Source organism: Herpailurus yagouaroundi, unplaced genomic scaffold (genome assembly GCF_014898765.1).
Source record: "Herpailurus yagouaroundi ecotype Mexico unplaced genomic scaffold, PumYag 192, whole genome shotgun sequence".
Lineage (NCBI taxonomy): Eukaryota > Metazoa > Chordata > Mammalia > Carnivora > Felidae > Herpailurus > Herpailurus yagouaroundi.
In genome coordinates, this window is record NW_024412423.1 from 19,904,915 (window position 1) to 19,920,534 (window position 15,620).

General features: G+C 54.2%; 1 protein-coding gene across 7 annotated transcripts in view; it reads right to left on the reverse strand.

Annotated features, from left to right (window-relative positions):
- SEPTIN8 (septin 8) overlaps positions 1–15,376 on the reverse strand; it is a 26,334-nt gene extending 10,958 nt beyond the window's left edge. Inside the window, exons 1-7 of one of the 7 annotated variants that reach the window (XM_040444442.1) lie at positions 13,331–13,448; positions 3,493–3,613; positions 2,354–2,549; positions 1,833–2,013; positions 1,146–1,307; positions 465–561; positions 96–264 (exon numbers count right to left, since the gene is read on the reverse strand). In XM_040444442.1, the coding sequence (XP_040300376.1) occupies positions 96–264; positions 465–561; positions 1,146–1,307; positions 1,833–2,013; positions 2,354–2,549; positions 3,493–3,613; positions 13,331–13,432 (1,028 nt within the window). In that variant the 5' untranslated portion in view covers positions 13,433–13,448. Of the gene's footprint in view, positions 1–95; positions 265–464; positions 562–1,145; positions 1,308–1,832; positions 2,020–2,353; positions 2,550–3,492; positions 3,614–13,330; positions 13,449–15,264 lie in introns of those variants that run through there. The other 6 variants (XM_040444441.1, XM_040444440.1, XM_040444445.1 and 3 more) reach the window with 6 other exon arrangements.
- Between the last annotated feature and the right edge of the window lie 244 nt (positions 15,377–15,620).

The window sequence follows — 15,620 nt, forward strand, 5'->3', positions numbered from 1 at the left end:
CCCCCCCCCCCCCCGCCCCCACCAGGCACAGCTGCCAGCATGGCAAGTCTGGCCGTGGCTGTGGAGATGGGCTCACGCCCCACGCAGGATGTCACCTGAAGGGCTGGCTGTCACCATCGCTGTCCTGGAAGCCCATCTCCTCCAGCTTGCAGCGCCGGTACAGCTCGTAGTGCCGACTGTGGGTCTGTTCTCGGAGGTCCTCCATGTTCACTCTGATCAACATCTCCCGGAGCTTCACAAAGTCACAGTGGTTCTCATTCTCCACTGAAAGCACAGGGCCCGTGGGGCATCAGGTGAACACACACACAGGTGGGCACAGGGAGGAAAGGACACAGGAACAGCAGTCAAGTGTTCCAGGCCAACTCCATTGGCAGCACAGGCACTGGACGGTCAAAGGGAGGACACAGGCCAGGAGACTGAGTTTAGGCCCACCACCTGGGGATGTGCTCCCTCTAGTCACTTACCCTGCACCACTCCCCATGGGTACTGCCGTGCTCGGACCAGCTTGTTCCCCACCTTCACCTCCTCAGTGCTGCCTACCACAGCGAAGGGCAAGTGCGCCTGGAAAGGAGCCCAAGTATGGGTGAGCACTGGGTGGACAGACTAATGGACAGATCCTCCCTCATTATCCTGGACCCCAGGGAAGGGATGCCACACCTGAACAAGGCGTGGCCAGATGCTTGCTTCCTGGCTCTCTTTTGGAGAAGTATCCTAAGGCCTCCAAATAGGAGAGCGGGCTGAATCCGCACCCCCATCTTCCTTACATTTGAGGGGTTCTTTCAGACCTTGGGCTCCCTAGGGGCCATTAGAAGCTCCCTCACAGGACCTGCAAGCCTGGCTTTCCTCCATGTTCCCAAGCGCTGGCATCTTACCTGCTTACTCCTACAGGTTTCAGTTCCTGCCCTGCATCCTTATCTTGTGAAACTTAAGCATGGGAAAGGCCCAGCACCAGCCCAATACCCAATTCCTCCCATCTCCTGGCCGTAGGACGTAGGACTGGCTGGCTTCCAGATGCCCACCCACCCATCTTTCCTGAATCCTGAAAATCCTGGGGAATCCTGGGGGAGCCAGAGTCTCTGGGGCTGCCACAGATCTATGCTGGCTCCAAGCCCCCTCTGGCCCTGAGGCCAGTGCCCAATGCTCACGTTCATGACTGCGTTAATCTCGGCAACAGCCTCATCATCAGTGGGAAACTGGTAGATCTGAACCCCATTGCTGACCAGCTCGCCCATGATCTTGATCTTGAACTTGTGGAGCTCACTCTTGGAGATGGTGTCAGCCTTGGCAATGATGGGAATAATGTTCACCTGCCAGGATGAGGGGTGAGGGGCAGCAGGTTAGTTCTCCCTGACTGTGGACAGCCCTGCCCAGGCCACATCCCCAGGCAGAAAGGCAGAAGGCCACAGACATGGAGCTGCTCCCATGGGCAGCCCCAGCCTGAACCCAGCCACCTGGGGCCTTTCTAATGGGTGGTACCAATTGACTATGGGGCTTCTTACAGCCCTGGTTCCCTCAAACCACCATCTAGCCCTAAAAACTAGTCCTCTGGGCAAACCCAGCTTTGGTTTTTAAATAAGAAATAATTCAGCTAGAAGGAAGGGGCTCAGGACCAGACTAAGGAGACAGAGCTCTACAGAAAGAACCCAGAGTGATGAGGGCCCACTGGAGCAGTAGGGAAAAGGCAAGAGAAAACAGGACCAAGCCCAGGAGCTATCTGCAGGCCCCTAAGCAGCAGAGCCCCCGAGGACCACAGTAGAGAGTCACACTGCAGCCCCCAACTCAGCGGAGGACCATGAAGCCCATGGAACAAGTTTGGGGGGCAGGGTGTGTACCTTGCTGTCTAATTTCTTCATGGTCACCAGATCCAGGGACTTGAGGGAGTGCCCAGTGGGCGTGATAAAGTAGAGGCAGACGTGGACCCTCGTGTCGTGGTAGTCGAAGAGTGAGCGGCGGATCTTCAGCTCCTCCTGCAGGTAGTTTTCAAACTGCGCGTCGATGTAGTCAACTATGGGCCTGTAACTAGAGACAGCTCCATCACTCCTGAGGCAGGCACTGAGCCACAGGGCGCGGGCTGCCCCCAACCTGCTCTCTGTAGGGACAAGCGGCTTCAGTCTGGGGTTCCCTGTCTGGGTACAGGTGGCTGACCCTGTCTCCTAACCTCCAAAGGGGTCCTTGGGACCTCAGGTCTTCCCCAAGAGGCCCTCCTCTGGCCCCCCATAGAGTGGAGGGCTTGCCGATTAGTGTGGGAGCAGCTAGGAATTAGGGTGCTTGGGCAGAGCGTTAGAACTGAGCCCACCATGGGGGGAGGGGTGCGGGGATGAGAGTAGGTGGGGCCGCCCTTCCCGCCTCTTGCCTCTCATCCTTATTGATCTGATCCCCAAAGCCCACAGCATCCACGATGGTCAGCTTGAGGTGCACGTTGCTCTCTTGGAGGTCGTAGGTCTGGGGCCGCAGGCGCACACACTCCTCATGATGACTGGCTTCCTCGGTCTCGAAGGTCGTGTTGAAGAGCGTGTTCATCAGCGTGGACTTGCCAATGCCAGTCTCCCCTGGGGAGCAAGGAATGGAGGAGATGTCAAAGTTTAGAAACAGGACTGTCCCTGGCTGCTGGCTAGGATGGGTGGGGCTTGGGCACCTCAGCCTCCACACAGAAGAGAGGGGCAGGCCTCCAACTCCATCCCTCGCTGTCCCATCCCGAGGAGCCACCCCTTCTTGGTGGCCTCAAAAACGTGTGGAAGAAAAAGCCAAAAGGCTGACTTGGACATAAGCCATGGCTATGTGGGATGTGAGAAATGTTTCCTCAGGGTGTGGGGAAGAGGCAGAGCCAGGCAGCTGTGGGATCCACTGGACATTAGCCTCTGCTAGCCTCAATGGGACCCATCACCTGCTCTGCACACCATCGTTCCTGGGCTGGGGCTGGTCATGAGCCAGGGTCTAAAGCCATAAGTGGCCTCCTGTTCCAGCTAGCTTTATCCGGTTCAGGACAGGCTGCTTCCCGAGGGGCACCCACAGCCCAGCAGATGCCAGGGCTTAGGCACCTGCGGAAGGTGTGGCAGAGCTCTTTGTACCGTTGGCCTTGAGACCCATGGAACCTCCCAGAGCCTCCCTGTTTGGGGCTGTATTTGTTCAGATGCGTGCCGGAGCTCTCGCATGGTATTATAATAGGACAGTCTTGTTTACCATAGTGTTCTTAATACACAGTAGGAACAAGAGTGAATGTTTTAAAAATAAACACACAATCTAAACCTCTGTGATAAACACTCTCAGTTTACAAAGCACTTTCACAGCCCTGATCTTGTTCACTCTTCGAGGCAACTGGAGTCAGGCCCCCAATATCTGTCCTTGACCCTGGCAGAGACACCAATCAGTGCCTTGCCATGACCCTCAAAGTGTCTCTCTGCCTAGGAGGTCCCTTGTAGCTCAACAAGTGGACAGGGCACAGAGCTCCATCCCCTGTCTGAGGCTGCCCCCTGGCCAGACTATGACACGTACCCACGCAGAGGATATTAAAGCTGAAGCCCTGTGTGACTGACTTGCTGACGAGCTGGTCCGGGAGGCTATCGAAGCCCACGTGGCCACCAAGGGAGAGGCTCCGGGGCTCTGGCTCTGCATTCTGCCAAGAGAGAAATAGGGCAAAGCAGTGAGCCCACCGGGGAAGAGGGGCCACATGGGGAGAGGCTAAACCCCAGTGACATGCACCACCCCTGCCCTTGCCAGAATTCTCAGCAAATCTCAGGACACAGTGTGAGTCTGCCAGAGCTCCAACTCCAGGATGAGTTTCCACACAGGAAGCCCAATGTGCCTCAGGGCCCCCGATCCTGTCCTAGAAAAGGGCTTTCACCCATGGCTCTTCTCTACCTGGGCTGGCAAGCAATACCTGGGCCTGGGGCATCTCCTAGCACAGATGGCCCAGAGAACCATCTATCCTGGTTGCCATCCCTGAGGGTTCACCTGTCCTCCTGCCCAGGAAGAGGCCCCAAATGGTTCTCCCATCTTAAATAAAGATTTCAAGAGGCCAAGGTTGGAGAGTGTGTATGTTCTTGTAGCCCCCTCTCAGACCTCACAGACACTCCTACTGAAGCAGGATTCAAGCAGAGGCAGGCCTGGTCTGACCCCCTCACACCTGTTCTCCATCAGGGGGCCCTCCCTCATTGGGCTGGGCTCACAATCCTCCACGTGCCCCCCTTGTTCGTCATATACCCAAGCATGGAGTGCACGAATGGGCCCCGCTAAAGGGGCTGGTGCTCCCTCACACCCACCACTGGGTCTCAGGGCTAGTGTCTGAGGCATTGTGACTGAGGCTTCATCCCTCCTGCCTCAGCAGTGTTCTCTAGGGATTTCTAGGCTCTGGCTCATACCACCCTCCCACACCCATTCCAGCCCTGGTTGTTTAGACAAAGGATTCTGGATGAGAATATAGAGGTCTGGCCTCAGGAGAGAGGCAGGCAGCAGGTCCCGAGTGAGCTAGGGCCACTGGAGCTGGCCCACAGCACTATAAAAAGAAACCAGCAGGACCCGAAGCAGAGGGTCAAAGTCAGACTCCAATTTGTGCGGATAGTTTCTCTGCTTCCCTGGGAATGGGGATAAAATGCTGTCCTCCGAAGGAAGGTTCCCAGGCTCAGCCTTTCCTGGTTTGGCCCTCTTAGGGGGCTGGCACCAAACAGCTCCAAGTTGGGCAGAAACATGTCTCCTCCATTCTTGAGCCCCTCTGCCCTGACTACCCATTAGAAAGAGCAAAGACGGGGAAGGGCAGTGAGTGTGAGTACCATCCTGCCATCCTGCCCACAGCTCCAGAGGGGAGGAAACAGGCCCAAATGGAGGCAGCCCTAGGAGCTACTGATCAGTAGACAGTGTGTGGCTACCAAACAATGGATACGCTGGGTGCCTACCCTCCTGCAGAGTGATCTCCTCAGCACCTGAGCACATTCTGACTTCTTCATAGCTGCAGCCTGTTGACTTAGCCTGAACCCCTCCAACCATTCTTTTCTCCCCACCAGAGCCCCCGGCACACAAACTCCACCCTCTCTCCTTGACTAATAATGTTCCCCCCGCATCCCCACCCCTGCTTAGTCACTTTAGCCTTTTATCAATGACAGCCAAGTGTGTGCCATGGCAGCCTAGACTCCACATGGACCCTCTGGGCAGTGGTACTATCTCCTCAAACAAGTCGGGGTTACCCCTAAATCTGCTCTCTGATAACGCTCTCCGTGCAGAGCCTCTGCTCTTACAGCTGACCCTTTCTCCATATCCCCTGTCCCCAGGAAATCGTGTCACAACCTCCCCACTCAAGCCCAGGTTGCCCCCAGGGCTGCAAACATAAACCAACAAAGAGGCCCCAAAGGGAGCTTCCTCTCACTGGTGCCCACATCAGAAACAGTTAATGGAGCATAGAATGTGCTGGGTCAGGTCCAAACCCCACACACATGGCATCCTAGGCCCTCACGGTCTGAGGCCTTCCTCACAGGCTCAGCCAGGTTACCTCTGAATTTGTTCTCCTAACAGAGTCCGCTACTCAGGACTCCAGAACTCACTCTCCCTTTTCCGCGGCACCTGCTCTGTCCTGGCTCTATACACCTACATTCCAGACCCCTCACTTGGCTGTGACCCCATTTCCATGCACTATTAGTCGTCCTTTCTTTATGCATCCCGGTTCTCCAATTCTTCCATAAGCTCCCTGAGGTTGGCTGCAGGCGGGGGGAGGTCAGGCTTTCTGCTCTTCCCACCCTCCCACCACGATGCCCAACATGCTAGACAATGCTGCCATTTATAAACTACTGAACACTGTCTTCAACTGCTGTGGCATCAGGGGCATCTGCCCACCTCACACAGAGCTTCATTATTTAGTCTCGGTTCCACCTGCTCATGGCAGCTTAAGGATCAAATGGGGGACAGAACAGGGAGTCTAGAGCATTTCTCTTTGCAGGCGAAACAGAAAATCTCCAAAATTTAAGGCGTGCTGTGCTTGCAGAGAAGGCTATGTGTTTATTCATCCTCTTCTTCCAAGGGTGACACAATCAGGACGCAATCCAACATCCTGTAGCCTGCCGCCAAAACCCATCCCGTCAGCTGTGTCTGGGAACCACACGCGCGCGCACACTCGGCCACACAGTCCTTGCACAGAGACAGAGGCCATCCTGGTTCTGCATTTCCCCCACTTCCTCACAGTTCCAGGCTTCAAAGGCTCAGAGCAGCACTCGGATGGGGGCTCTTGCAGAAGTCCACCTATCCTCACTCACCTGGCCCTGGCTGCCTTCAGTCACACAACACTGCTCCCTCTGGAGAAGTGTGTGGAGTACAGGGAGGTGCTCATCCCCAGATTGCTGTCCAGGCTGCACTCTGTCACTCCAGGGACCACAGGGCTGAGGCAATCAATGCCTGCTCAAGAGCCTCAGGGACCATGGGACTATTGATCTCTAGGACATGTGTGCACACACACATGCATACACACAGAGGAGTGGCCTCTGGTCCTGAGGAGGGAAGATTGCTGTTCCCCCTTCTCAGGAGACAGATCTGACTTCCTGACTCTACCGAAGTGTGACTCTCACTAATGCCAGCCTCTCTGATCCTATATGTGTAATCAACAACATGTGATCCAAGGTGTGCTGCTCACTACCAAGTGCCTGGACCAGGTGTCTTTGCTGACCCAGCCTAGGAGGAGCCAGCAGCCCCCAAAGCATCATCAGCATGTCTCAGTTAATACACATCAGAAAGAAATTGCAGATCTCCCAATGGCTGCCTGATGACCCTACAAATGCCCTGCAATTTACAGCTAAGACCTCAGCTCCAACTCTAAAGGTAGGTCCTAATAGTCCTGAGCCAATCATCAGCATGATCCCATGACTGGCTACGTTACAATCAGGTGACCCAGGATGAACCTTTATGATCATCTTATAACCATTAGGGGGGCTGGAATAACACTAAAGCCCACTCAGAGGACAGCAGCACCAAGAAAATCACAAAAAACAGAAAGCCAGTGTCTGCTCTACCTCTGAGCTTTTCCCTTTGCCCCCCGCCATATCTCCCCTTTACTGCTTCAGCTAGTTGAGTGGGCCCATCCAGTCCTTGCAAATGAGGACATCTTGACTGCTAGGGTTTCCAAAGTGAGACTCAGAATGCAAAGGAACAGAGAGAAAGCAAGGAGCGTAAGGAAGGGAAGGAAAAAGTGTAGAAAGTAAAACGTCTCAGTGTTTACAACCAAAGGAATGAATGAATGCCAAATGATGACACAACACCTCACTGAGGACCACCCTGTGTGAACTAAGCCAAATGGTTTACGGTCTCCTACACAGCCCTTCTCCACCCTGTGTGGCTGACACCACTATAATTCCCATTTTACAGGTAAGGAAACTGAGGTGCACAGACACCAGAAAACGAGTCGGAGCAGAGCCAGGATTTGAGAGTAGCCAAGCCCTTGCCCTAAACCACCGTACTACACTACCTCCCCTATTCTTACAAGGCCCCCGGACTCCTTCATTCAGTCGCTCAGCACACACGCGCCAGTCCTGCCTGCCAGGTGTGCCAGGCCCTGGGATGGCTGCCAAGGAAAAAATGAGGACACCAGATCCCAGACCTCAGGGGCTCAATCTGACGCAGTTTAAACTCAAAGGGCTACAGAGGCCAGGCAGGTAATGTAAATGAGTGAAGAGGAAAAAGTACAGGAATAACAACAATGGCACTAACAGTTGTCGAGAGCTTACCATGTATGACTCTGAATGTCATCTGGCCCACACATCAGCCCTATGAGGTAGGCTGTAATATCACCTCCATCAGACAGATGAGACAATGGAGGCTCCAAGAGATGAAGTCATTTGCCCATGACCACAGTGCTCAGGAGGGTGAAGCCAGGATCTGCACGGAGACAGTATGACTGCAAAACCCACGCTTCTAGCCACATCACTCCGTGGCCTGCTGGCTGAAAGACCTGCTGACTTGGCTGAGTGTGGGGTCCCTCAGGGAGAGGTTAGGAGCGCCAGGGAACTGCAGAGCCTGTGCTCAGTCCACAATGGCCGTGGTTCTGCAACTCCAGCCAACTGTGGGAACGCAGGCCCAGTGCTGCCAAATCTTAACGATTTTTCCAGAGAATCCACAAATCTAGATTTTTACGTGCAACGCCCTAATTCTGAAAGGTTGACAACCAACACAGACCGAGCACACCACCGGGGCCCAACACAACCTGTCTGAGGGGTGTACCTGGTCCGTGGCCTGACAGTCTGCAACGCCGCGTCTGGTAGGAGAGTGAGGTAGAAGGACAACACACTCGTGTCTCCATTCTTGGGGCACGGAGACCCGCAGGAGAGAGCTCCACAGGAGAGAGCTCTGCCGGAGGGGCCTTCGGCTGGACAACTCACCTCCCTGGCCTGCTGGCTCGGGGGGCTCCAACTATCCTCAAAGCTCCAGAACAGAGTTGGCAGCTCTGAGCCCTACATACACAATGGGAAACTCCACAGGACCATTATCCCCTCTCTAATCACTAACAAGGTTTTGGCTCCTGAGCCAGGCCCCAGGCTTCTGTGTCATCATTTCTTTGGCACATCAAAGACAACAACCAAAATAATAACTGCTCAGGCCGGCTGCATTCCTCCATGCCCGACCGTCCAGAACAAAGTAGAGAATGGCATTTTGTTATACAGCCCAGTGGATAACTAGGACGTCATCTTCCTAACCAGGAAACGCTCGCTCCGAGCTTTCTGGAGCAGCCCTAAATGCCAGCCAAAAGGAGATACTTCTTTCACCATGAAGAGAGGTGGGTTTGGGGGAGAAACCATGTCTGATGGCTTGCCCACACAAAAACAGGATTTTATCCAGAAGAAATTGGAAATCTGCTGAATGTGTGAACCAACAGAGCCAAAGAAGCTGTGAGTGGATAAAGAACCCTGAGATCAAACCTCCCAAACTAGGCTGGTCTTTGGGATGGGAAGAGAAACGGTAGCCCACTGGAAGTGTACCTGACTCCTGAATCCTGGACAAAGAAGAGCTCCCCATCCTAGGCCTTCCACAGAGTTCTCTGGTGCCTCGGTCTTCGTACAGTTTTCTCCCCCAGGCTCCTAGGCCTAGAACCCACTGGCCTAAGCACCCTGCTAGGCAAACAGGAAGCCCACTTGCCAGGAGAGCTCCAGCCCTAGGGAAGCCCTATTAATTGTTGAGCAACGGACCCACGAGTCATTGCGCCACTGGGAGCCTTCCCCACCCATGTTCCTGGCACAGACTATCCAATCCACAGCTCTAGCTACTCTAAGCAGCCTGGGCCTTAAATAGCCAGAGCAGAGGCTGCTGGCCAGAACCCGTGGTCATAGCACAACTGTCCTTGAGTCTGAGAGGAATCCTAGGAATTTTCCCAGGAAAGGCTTAGGCTCACATCCCAGGATTCTACAGCAAGCCTCTAAGCCCAGGTCAAAGGTTACGGGAAATAACCAAAGGGATGTGTGCAGGAGGGCAGGGGGTAGGAATGTTGCTATCCTGGGCCAGAAGGGAAGGATAGAGGCAAGATACACCTATCCACAATCAAGGGAATACCTAGGAACAAAAGCATCTCTCTCCTAACACAGCAAAAAAACCTGGGGAGGAGAGGTGCCTGGGTGGCTCAGTCAGTCATTAAGACTGACTTTTAATTTCAGCTCAGGTCATGATCCCTGGGTCATGGGATCAAGCCCCACATCAGGCTCTGTGCTGAGTGTGGAGACTGCTTGGGATTCTCTCTCTCTTTCTCTCTCTCTCTCTCTCTCTTTCTCTCTCTCTCTCTCTCTTCACCTCTGCCCCTCCCTGCTCATGCATTCTCTCTCTCAAAATAGATAAATAAACATTTAAAAAGAAAAAAAACCTGGGAGAAGACATGAGCATAGACCAAGCAGCACGGTGGCAATAACAGCACCAAGGTAGGTAGGCCCCAGGAGGAGGCCACCGTCACTCTCAAAAGGCCAGTCACCCCCTCCTGCATCCTGGGAAGTGAAGGGACTTTGGGTGCAAAACTACTCCCAGGAGCCTAAGGCCACCCCTATACTCCATTCTCTCAGCTTCCCTGTCTCACTAACAGGCACTTTCCTCCCTCTTTATGCAAATAGAAAGCCAGGGCCACCGCTTAGTAATATGGGATAATTTGTTACATACTTCTCATGACAAAATCAGATTTCCAAGAAGCCATAAGAAGTTACCAACTTCTGGGCCCAACCAGCTCGCTCCAAGCCTAGGACACATACCTGCTTAGACTGTGTTGTGCTCTCTGAGAAGGAGGGGTCCATCCCACCATGGAGCAGATAGGAGAGACACTCTGGGCCTCAAAAGCTACTGGAAACTCATGAGTTCATACTGTCCCGTTTGGCTCAGGGACTCCAGCAACAGCTCCCACTGCTTTGCAGTTGGGAAGCCATAACTGATCTGGATTATCACTGGAAGGAAACAGACTATGTTCCCAAGTGAATGAGACCCCACCCTTAGAAGGGGGAATGGGGACAGCAAACATGACCCTTCCCCTCTCCAATCCCAGGATGGATGCCGGTGCTGGGAAGGGGCAGAGAAATGCAAGGGCACCAACAATGGCCAGTGGATACTCAGGGCTGCTGTATTATAATTGTCTGTCACTTGCTCCATTCACGCCAGCACCAGGTTAAGTATCAGGCTTGCACCCTGGCCCCACAACCAGGTCTGGAAAGTGGACTTGAGTCCCTACCCAATGGTCCTTCTGAACCCCAGGCCCCAGGGATCCCAGATCTAGGAGGCCCCTCAAAGAATAGTTTGAAACTATGATCTGAAATAGACCCTAATTCCCTCCTCCCCTGGTTCTATCCCTCTAATGTGTCCTCCAGCATAGGGGCCAAGAACTGCCTGGAAGCCATGTGCTCTAAGGATGAGAATATCTAATTGCCTCAAGACCACCCAGGGCAATTAAAGTGAAGTTACAGGGTAGTGCCTGGGTGACTGAGTGGGCTAAGCATCTGACTCTTGATTTTGGTTCAGGTCATGATCTCATCATTCATGAGATCGAGTCCCACATCAGGCTCCATGCTGACAGTGTGGAGCCTGCTTGGGATTCTCTCTCTCCCTCTCTCTGCCCCTCCCCTGCTCATGTTCTCCCTCTCCCAAAAAAACAAAACAAAACAGATTAAAAATAAATAAATAAATAAATAAAATCAGATATCTTTAAAAAAAAAAGTGAAGTTACAGCCAAGATGTCCCTTGCCCTGTTCTCCACCACCTCTTCCCAACCATGGTTCCTCATGTGAGTCCTGAGGATACAGATGGTCCCAGCAAAGAACACTCCAGCTCTATCATGATGGCAAACTGCCCTTAGAAAATATCCTTTCCCCATGTGCCCGTGTCTCCCTCCTGACCTACACAGCTTCACATCGGGTTGTCTGGCAAAGTTTGAGCCTTGCGAGCCATGCCTGGGGATCTCAAGACCCGTGTTGGAAGCACAGGGGCAGGAAGGCTGCAGAGGCTGCAGGGGACACACGGAAGCCAGTTAGCCCTCAGGCCCTTTGCTCTGTCATCCTGCAGTTGCTCTCTTCCAGTAGCTGGACCCGAGCCACAGAGACATTCATGGTAGTTAATGCCCCAGTACGCACCTCCACCTAACCCATCTTATGGCCCCAAATTCAGAGGGCTTTACCTTCTCTGTCATCTCAAGGGTTACTTGGGTGCTGGGATTGGGTCTCAGGTCCAAACTTGCCAATGGCCAGAGACTGCCATCCTCACCCAACCACAGGCTGCTGGTATCAACAACCTGATGGGCACAAAACATCCAGAGCCCTCTATGCCACCCAAAGCTTTTCACAAAAGTCAGGCCCTGGGTCAGGGCCTCCATCCATTTTCTCATCTTGTTGGCACTATAATTAGGCTCCTTCTTGCCACCTTCTCTGTTCCAAGCTTAGTCAGCCCCTTATCATGTGTTCCCTTGCATCACCAGTGCCTTCCCACCAGTCTCCCTGCTCTGACCCATTCCAAACAAGATCCCAGGCAGACCTTCCTAGAGTTGACATCCATAGCAAGGCCCGCTGCCCATGAGGGTGGTGGGACAGAGCTGCAGCCTTGCAGGTGGTGTTCACTGATGATCTCTCGACACCACCAGGGCACTGAGAGCTTCACAGACATTCCTTGCTGTGCTCTCATTTCTCTCTCAGAATGGCTCAGCAAGGAGGTTCCTGGCCATTTTTACAGGACAGGGAGATACCAGTCCATGACACAGCCCTACTGCGTGAGAGGGTTGCCTCCCACACCCCTTCCCACCAGCTTTTGATTCAGGGAGGGAAGAGGCACTCCTTGGATAGCCTGCTTCTTGGAGAAGTGTCAAGATTACAGGGGTGACAACGGAAGTGACAGATGGTGCTGGGGATAAAGCAGAGATGGCGGGGGGGGGGCGGGTTGGGGGGGATGACTGGCTGGGAGGAATGCCAGGCATGAGGCTGCCATGCTCACGCTTCTTCCCTCTCCCCCTCATAGCTCCGCATTCCCCCAGCTCTAAAGCCTCCCTTGCCCTGGAGTTTCAGCCCTGCCACATGAGATTCTGACAGAAGGAACACAGGAGATGGCCATGGGTGCAGTAAAGTCTGGAACCCATTAGAACCCTGCGCATGGGTGCAGTAAAGTCTGGAACCCTGGAACCTAGGAAGGAGGAGGAGCAGAACAAGAGTGGACAGGAGTTGGACTGCTCAAGGACAGCAAGAGGCAACAGAAACTCCCCAGAGCGCTGTCCCAGACATACACGTCCAGGAGATGTCAAACCTAACCCCGTGTTGACCTAGGATTGAGCAGGGCTAGACAAGATGTAAAGGCTACTGATCCTGTTTATATCATGCTATGTGGGCAATAGGAACCCAGCACATAATGACCTTGAAGTACAAACTCCGTATGCTCATCTAAGCTCCAGAACGGGACAGTTCCCAGGCCCTCCAGGGCTGGGCTGACCACCAAGCCAGCCTGGGGTGGGGGCTGGGAGGCAGTGTAGACCTGCCAAAGCTCAATCAAATCATAGCCTCATGGTCAATGCTTAACACCAAAATCAACCCTGAGGCTGGGAGACATCTAAACAGATCTCCAAACATGCCACAGACTGCAATTAACCTTCCACAAACTCTTTGAAGAATATTAGTATGGTTGGGTCCATTTTATAGCAAGATAGAGAAAGAAATGATTTTCCCAGGATGACAAGCCAGGAGAGCAGAATGGAGTCCAGACTCTGAAATTCAGGCCAAACCCCACCCAAGGTCTCCACCCAAATTCAACCCCATACAAGTCCTCCCAGGAGGCTGCCGGCTCAGAGCATGGAGGGTGTGGAAGGCGTCCACCCAGCCAGCTTAACATGACATAGTCACCAAGGCTCCTGGACAGCCATACATACCTGAGTCAGTCCTGTCTCTGTGCCTCGGCCCACCATGGAGATAATACCCGAAATCCTCACAGAAATGCCAGCATGGGAATCTGAGGGAAAGGCCTTTTCCATTCCACCTCCTGGAAGTGCAATCAACTCCCTCAGCTCAATTCTGAGGACAATCTCTGGGTGTGCAGTGACAGGAGCCCTAGGGAGGGGACCATGGAACGGAGCAAACTCATTTTCTGCTGCCTTCCTATACAGAGGACCAGTTTCTACCTCCACATGGACACTAGGTATCATGTGTCATTTATTATGTCCTTATCACATGCCAGACCTTGCTCTACGTACTTCACCAGGATTCTCTCGCTGAATCTGCCCAATAACCCGAGGAGGAAGGTAATATTTTCATCCCATTATATAGATGAGAACACTGAGGGGTTAAATAATTTTCTCAAGGTCACATGGCCAATAAGTAGTAGCCTAAGATTCATATCAGACATTCTGATTCTAGTTACTCTGCATACCGCTCCCACCAGCAAGACCAACTGTTAGGGTAACCTCTGACCACAGACAAGACTCAGACATAACTTTCTGGTCAGCTGGACACAGAAAATGTACACAGACACACATGCACAGATGCACAAACACTGCCAGATCTCTTGGCCTCCAGCTCATCAGCAGGTCTCTTAGGATACAGAGACTGCCCTCCTTGGGTACATAAATTCCAATATATAGTGCAGGGGTGAGGTAAACCTCTGATTCCACTCCTCCTGTATTTAAACTTACTTAACTGACACAGCGCCCCTTCCTCAATGGGAATAAAACACCTCAGTCTAGAATTATGAAACCAAGAGCTCCTGCTTCAGTTATGCATATTTCCAAAGTAGACCAACAAATGTATTTTCAGATTAAAGGGAAAATTTACATACACTAATTCAGATGACAGTATTTATAGCATTAATTACATAAGTCCTGACTCCCTTATTTAGCCCCAGAACCAATTCCTTATCGGTCACATAGTCAACATTTCCCCCTCCCCCCCAACAGCCCTGGGCCCTCCCTCCCCCTTCCCGCCGACCAGGGCCTCACATGCTGGCAAGAGGACACAGCTTCCTTCACTGTCACAGCCCAGCCTCTCAGACACACCCAGATCCAGCCTCAGACACCAGAGGACAGGCAGACAAAATCCCCAAAAGGCTCCCCTCCCCCAGGTGAATTATAAACACCTTTAGAAAGTTGGCTATTGGTGGGCTCAGCCCTATAGAGACCCCTGCAGGGACCACCCGAACCGAGAGCCCTGCAGAACGCATTCCGACTGGGGCCCAAACAAACATCCACTGGGCTGTATCCAGAATCGCTGGTTCCTGGGGGAATGGCTGCCTCAGACCGGACCACTGAGGTGGGACCTGCCTGGAATCGCACCCGGGATCTGAGCGCTTAGGCGGGGAGTGGGGATGGGAGAGGAGTGGAGGGGAAGGCAAAGAAGGCCCAAGGTCTTCGGGATCCAAGTCTGCAACTCATTTGAAAGACTCCCTAGGATCCTTTGGGGTTTCATCTTCACAGTCTGTGCCCATCCAACAGCACCTGCGCGGCTAGGAATCTCCCCCCCCCCCCCCATCAGTGCAGAAACACCCCGGGAGATGTGGGGGTCCGGAGGATCCTGGATCCCCCCCGCCCCCCCTCCCCGGCCTCCGCGGCTCCTGGGCCCCCAGTCTGTCCTCGCACCTGGTCCGAACCAGGCAGGTATTTATTTGCTCCTTCCCGCGAAGGGGGTCTGTCTCTCGTGCGCCCAAAGTGGACGCCCCCTCCCGACGCCCCGGGACCCCGCGCTAGCGCCTCGAAGAGCTCGTTCGGGTGTCCCCGAGCTGACAGCCCGCCCGGCGCCCCCCGCCAGCTGCAGGGCGGCCCCTTCCCAGCGCCCCGCGCCTCTCGCGCGCGCCGCGGCCCGGCAGGGCCCTCACCGAGAAGCGCTCCAGGTCAGTGGCCGCCATGGCTAGCTCCGCACCGGGCGGGCGGGCCGGGGCGAGCACCCGGGCCGCGACGGGGACCAGCCGGCTGCGGGACGCGCTCCGCCCGGGCGGCTGCGGCTGAATGGATCCAATATGGCCACTTCCTGGAAACTCCCCTTGGCGGCGGCGGCGGGAGAAGTCGCGGAGCCGCCCCCGCCCCCGCCCGCGGGACCGGCCTCCCCGCCCGGCCCCGCCACGAGCGCAGCCCGAGCCCCACTTGGACGGCCGGGGGTCTCCGCGGCGAGGCGGGAGGTGCAAGCTGCGAGGGCTGCTGGGACTTGTAGTCCGCGAGTTGGGGGTCCGGGAGG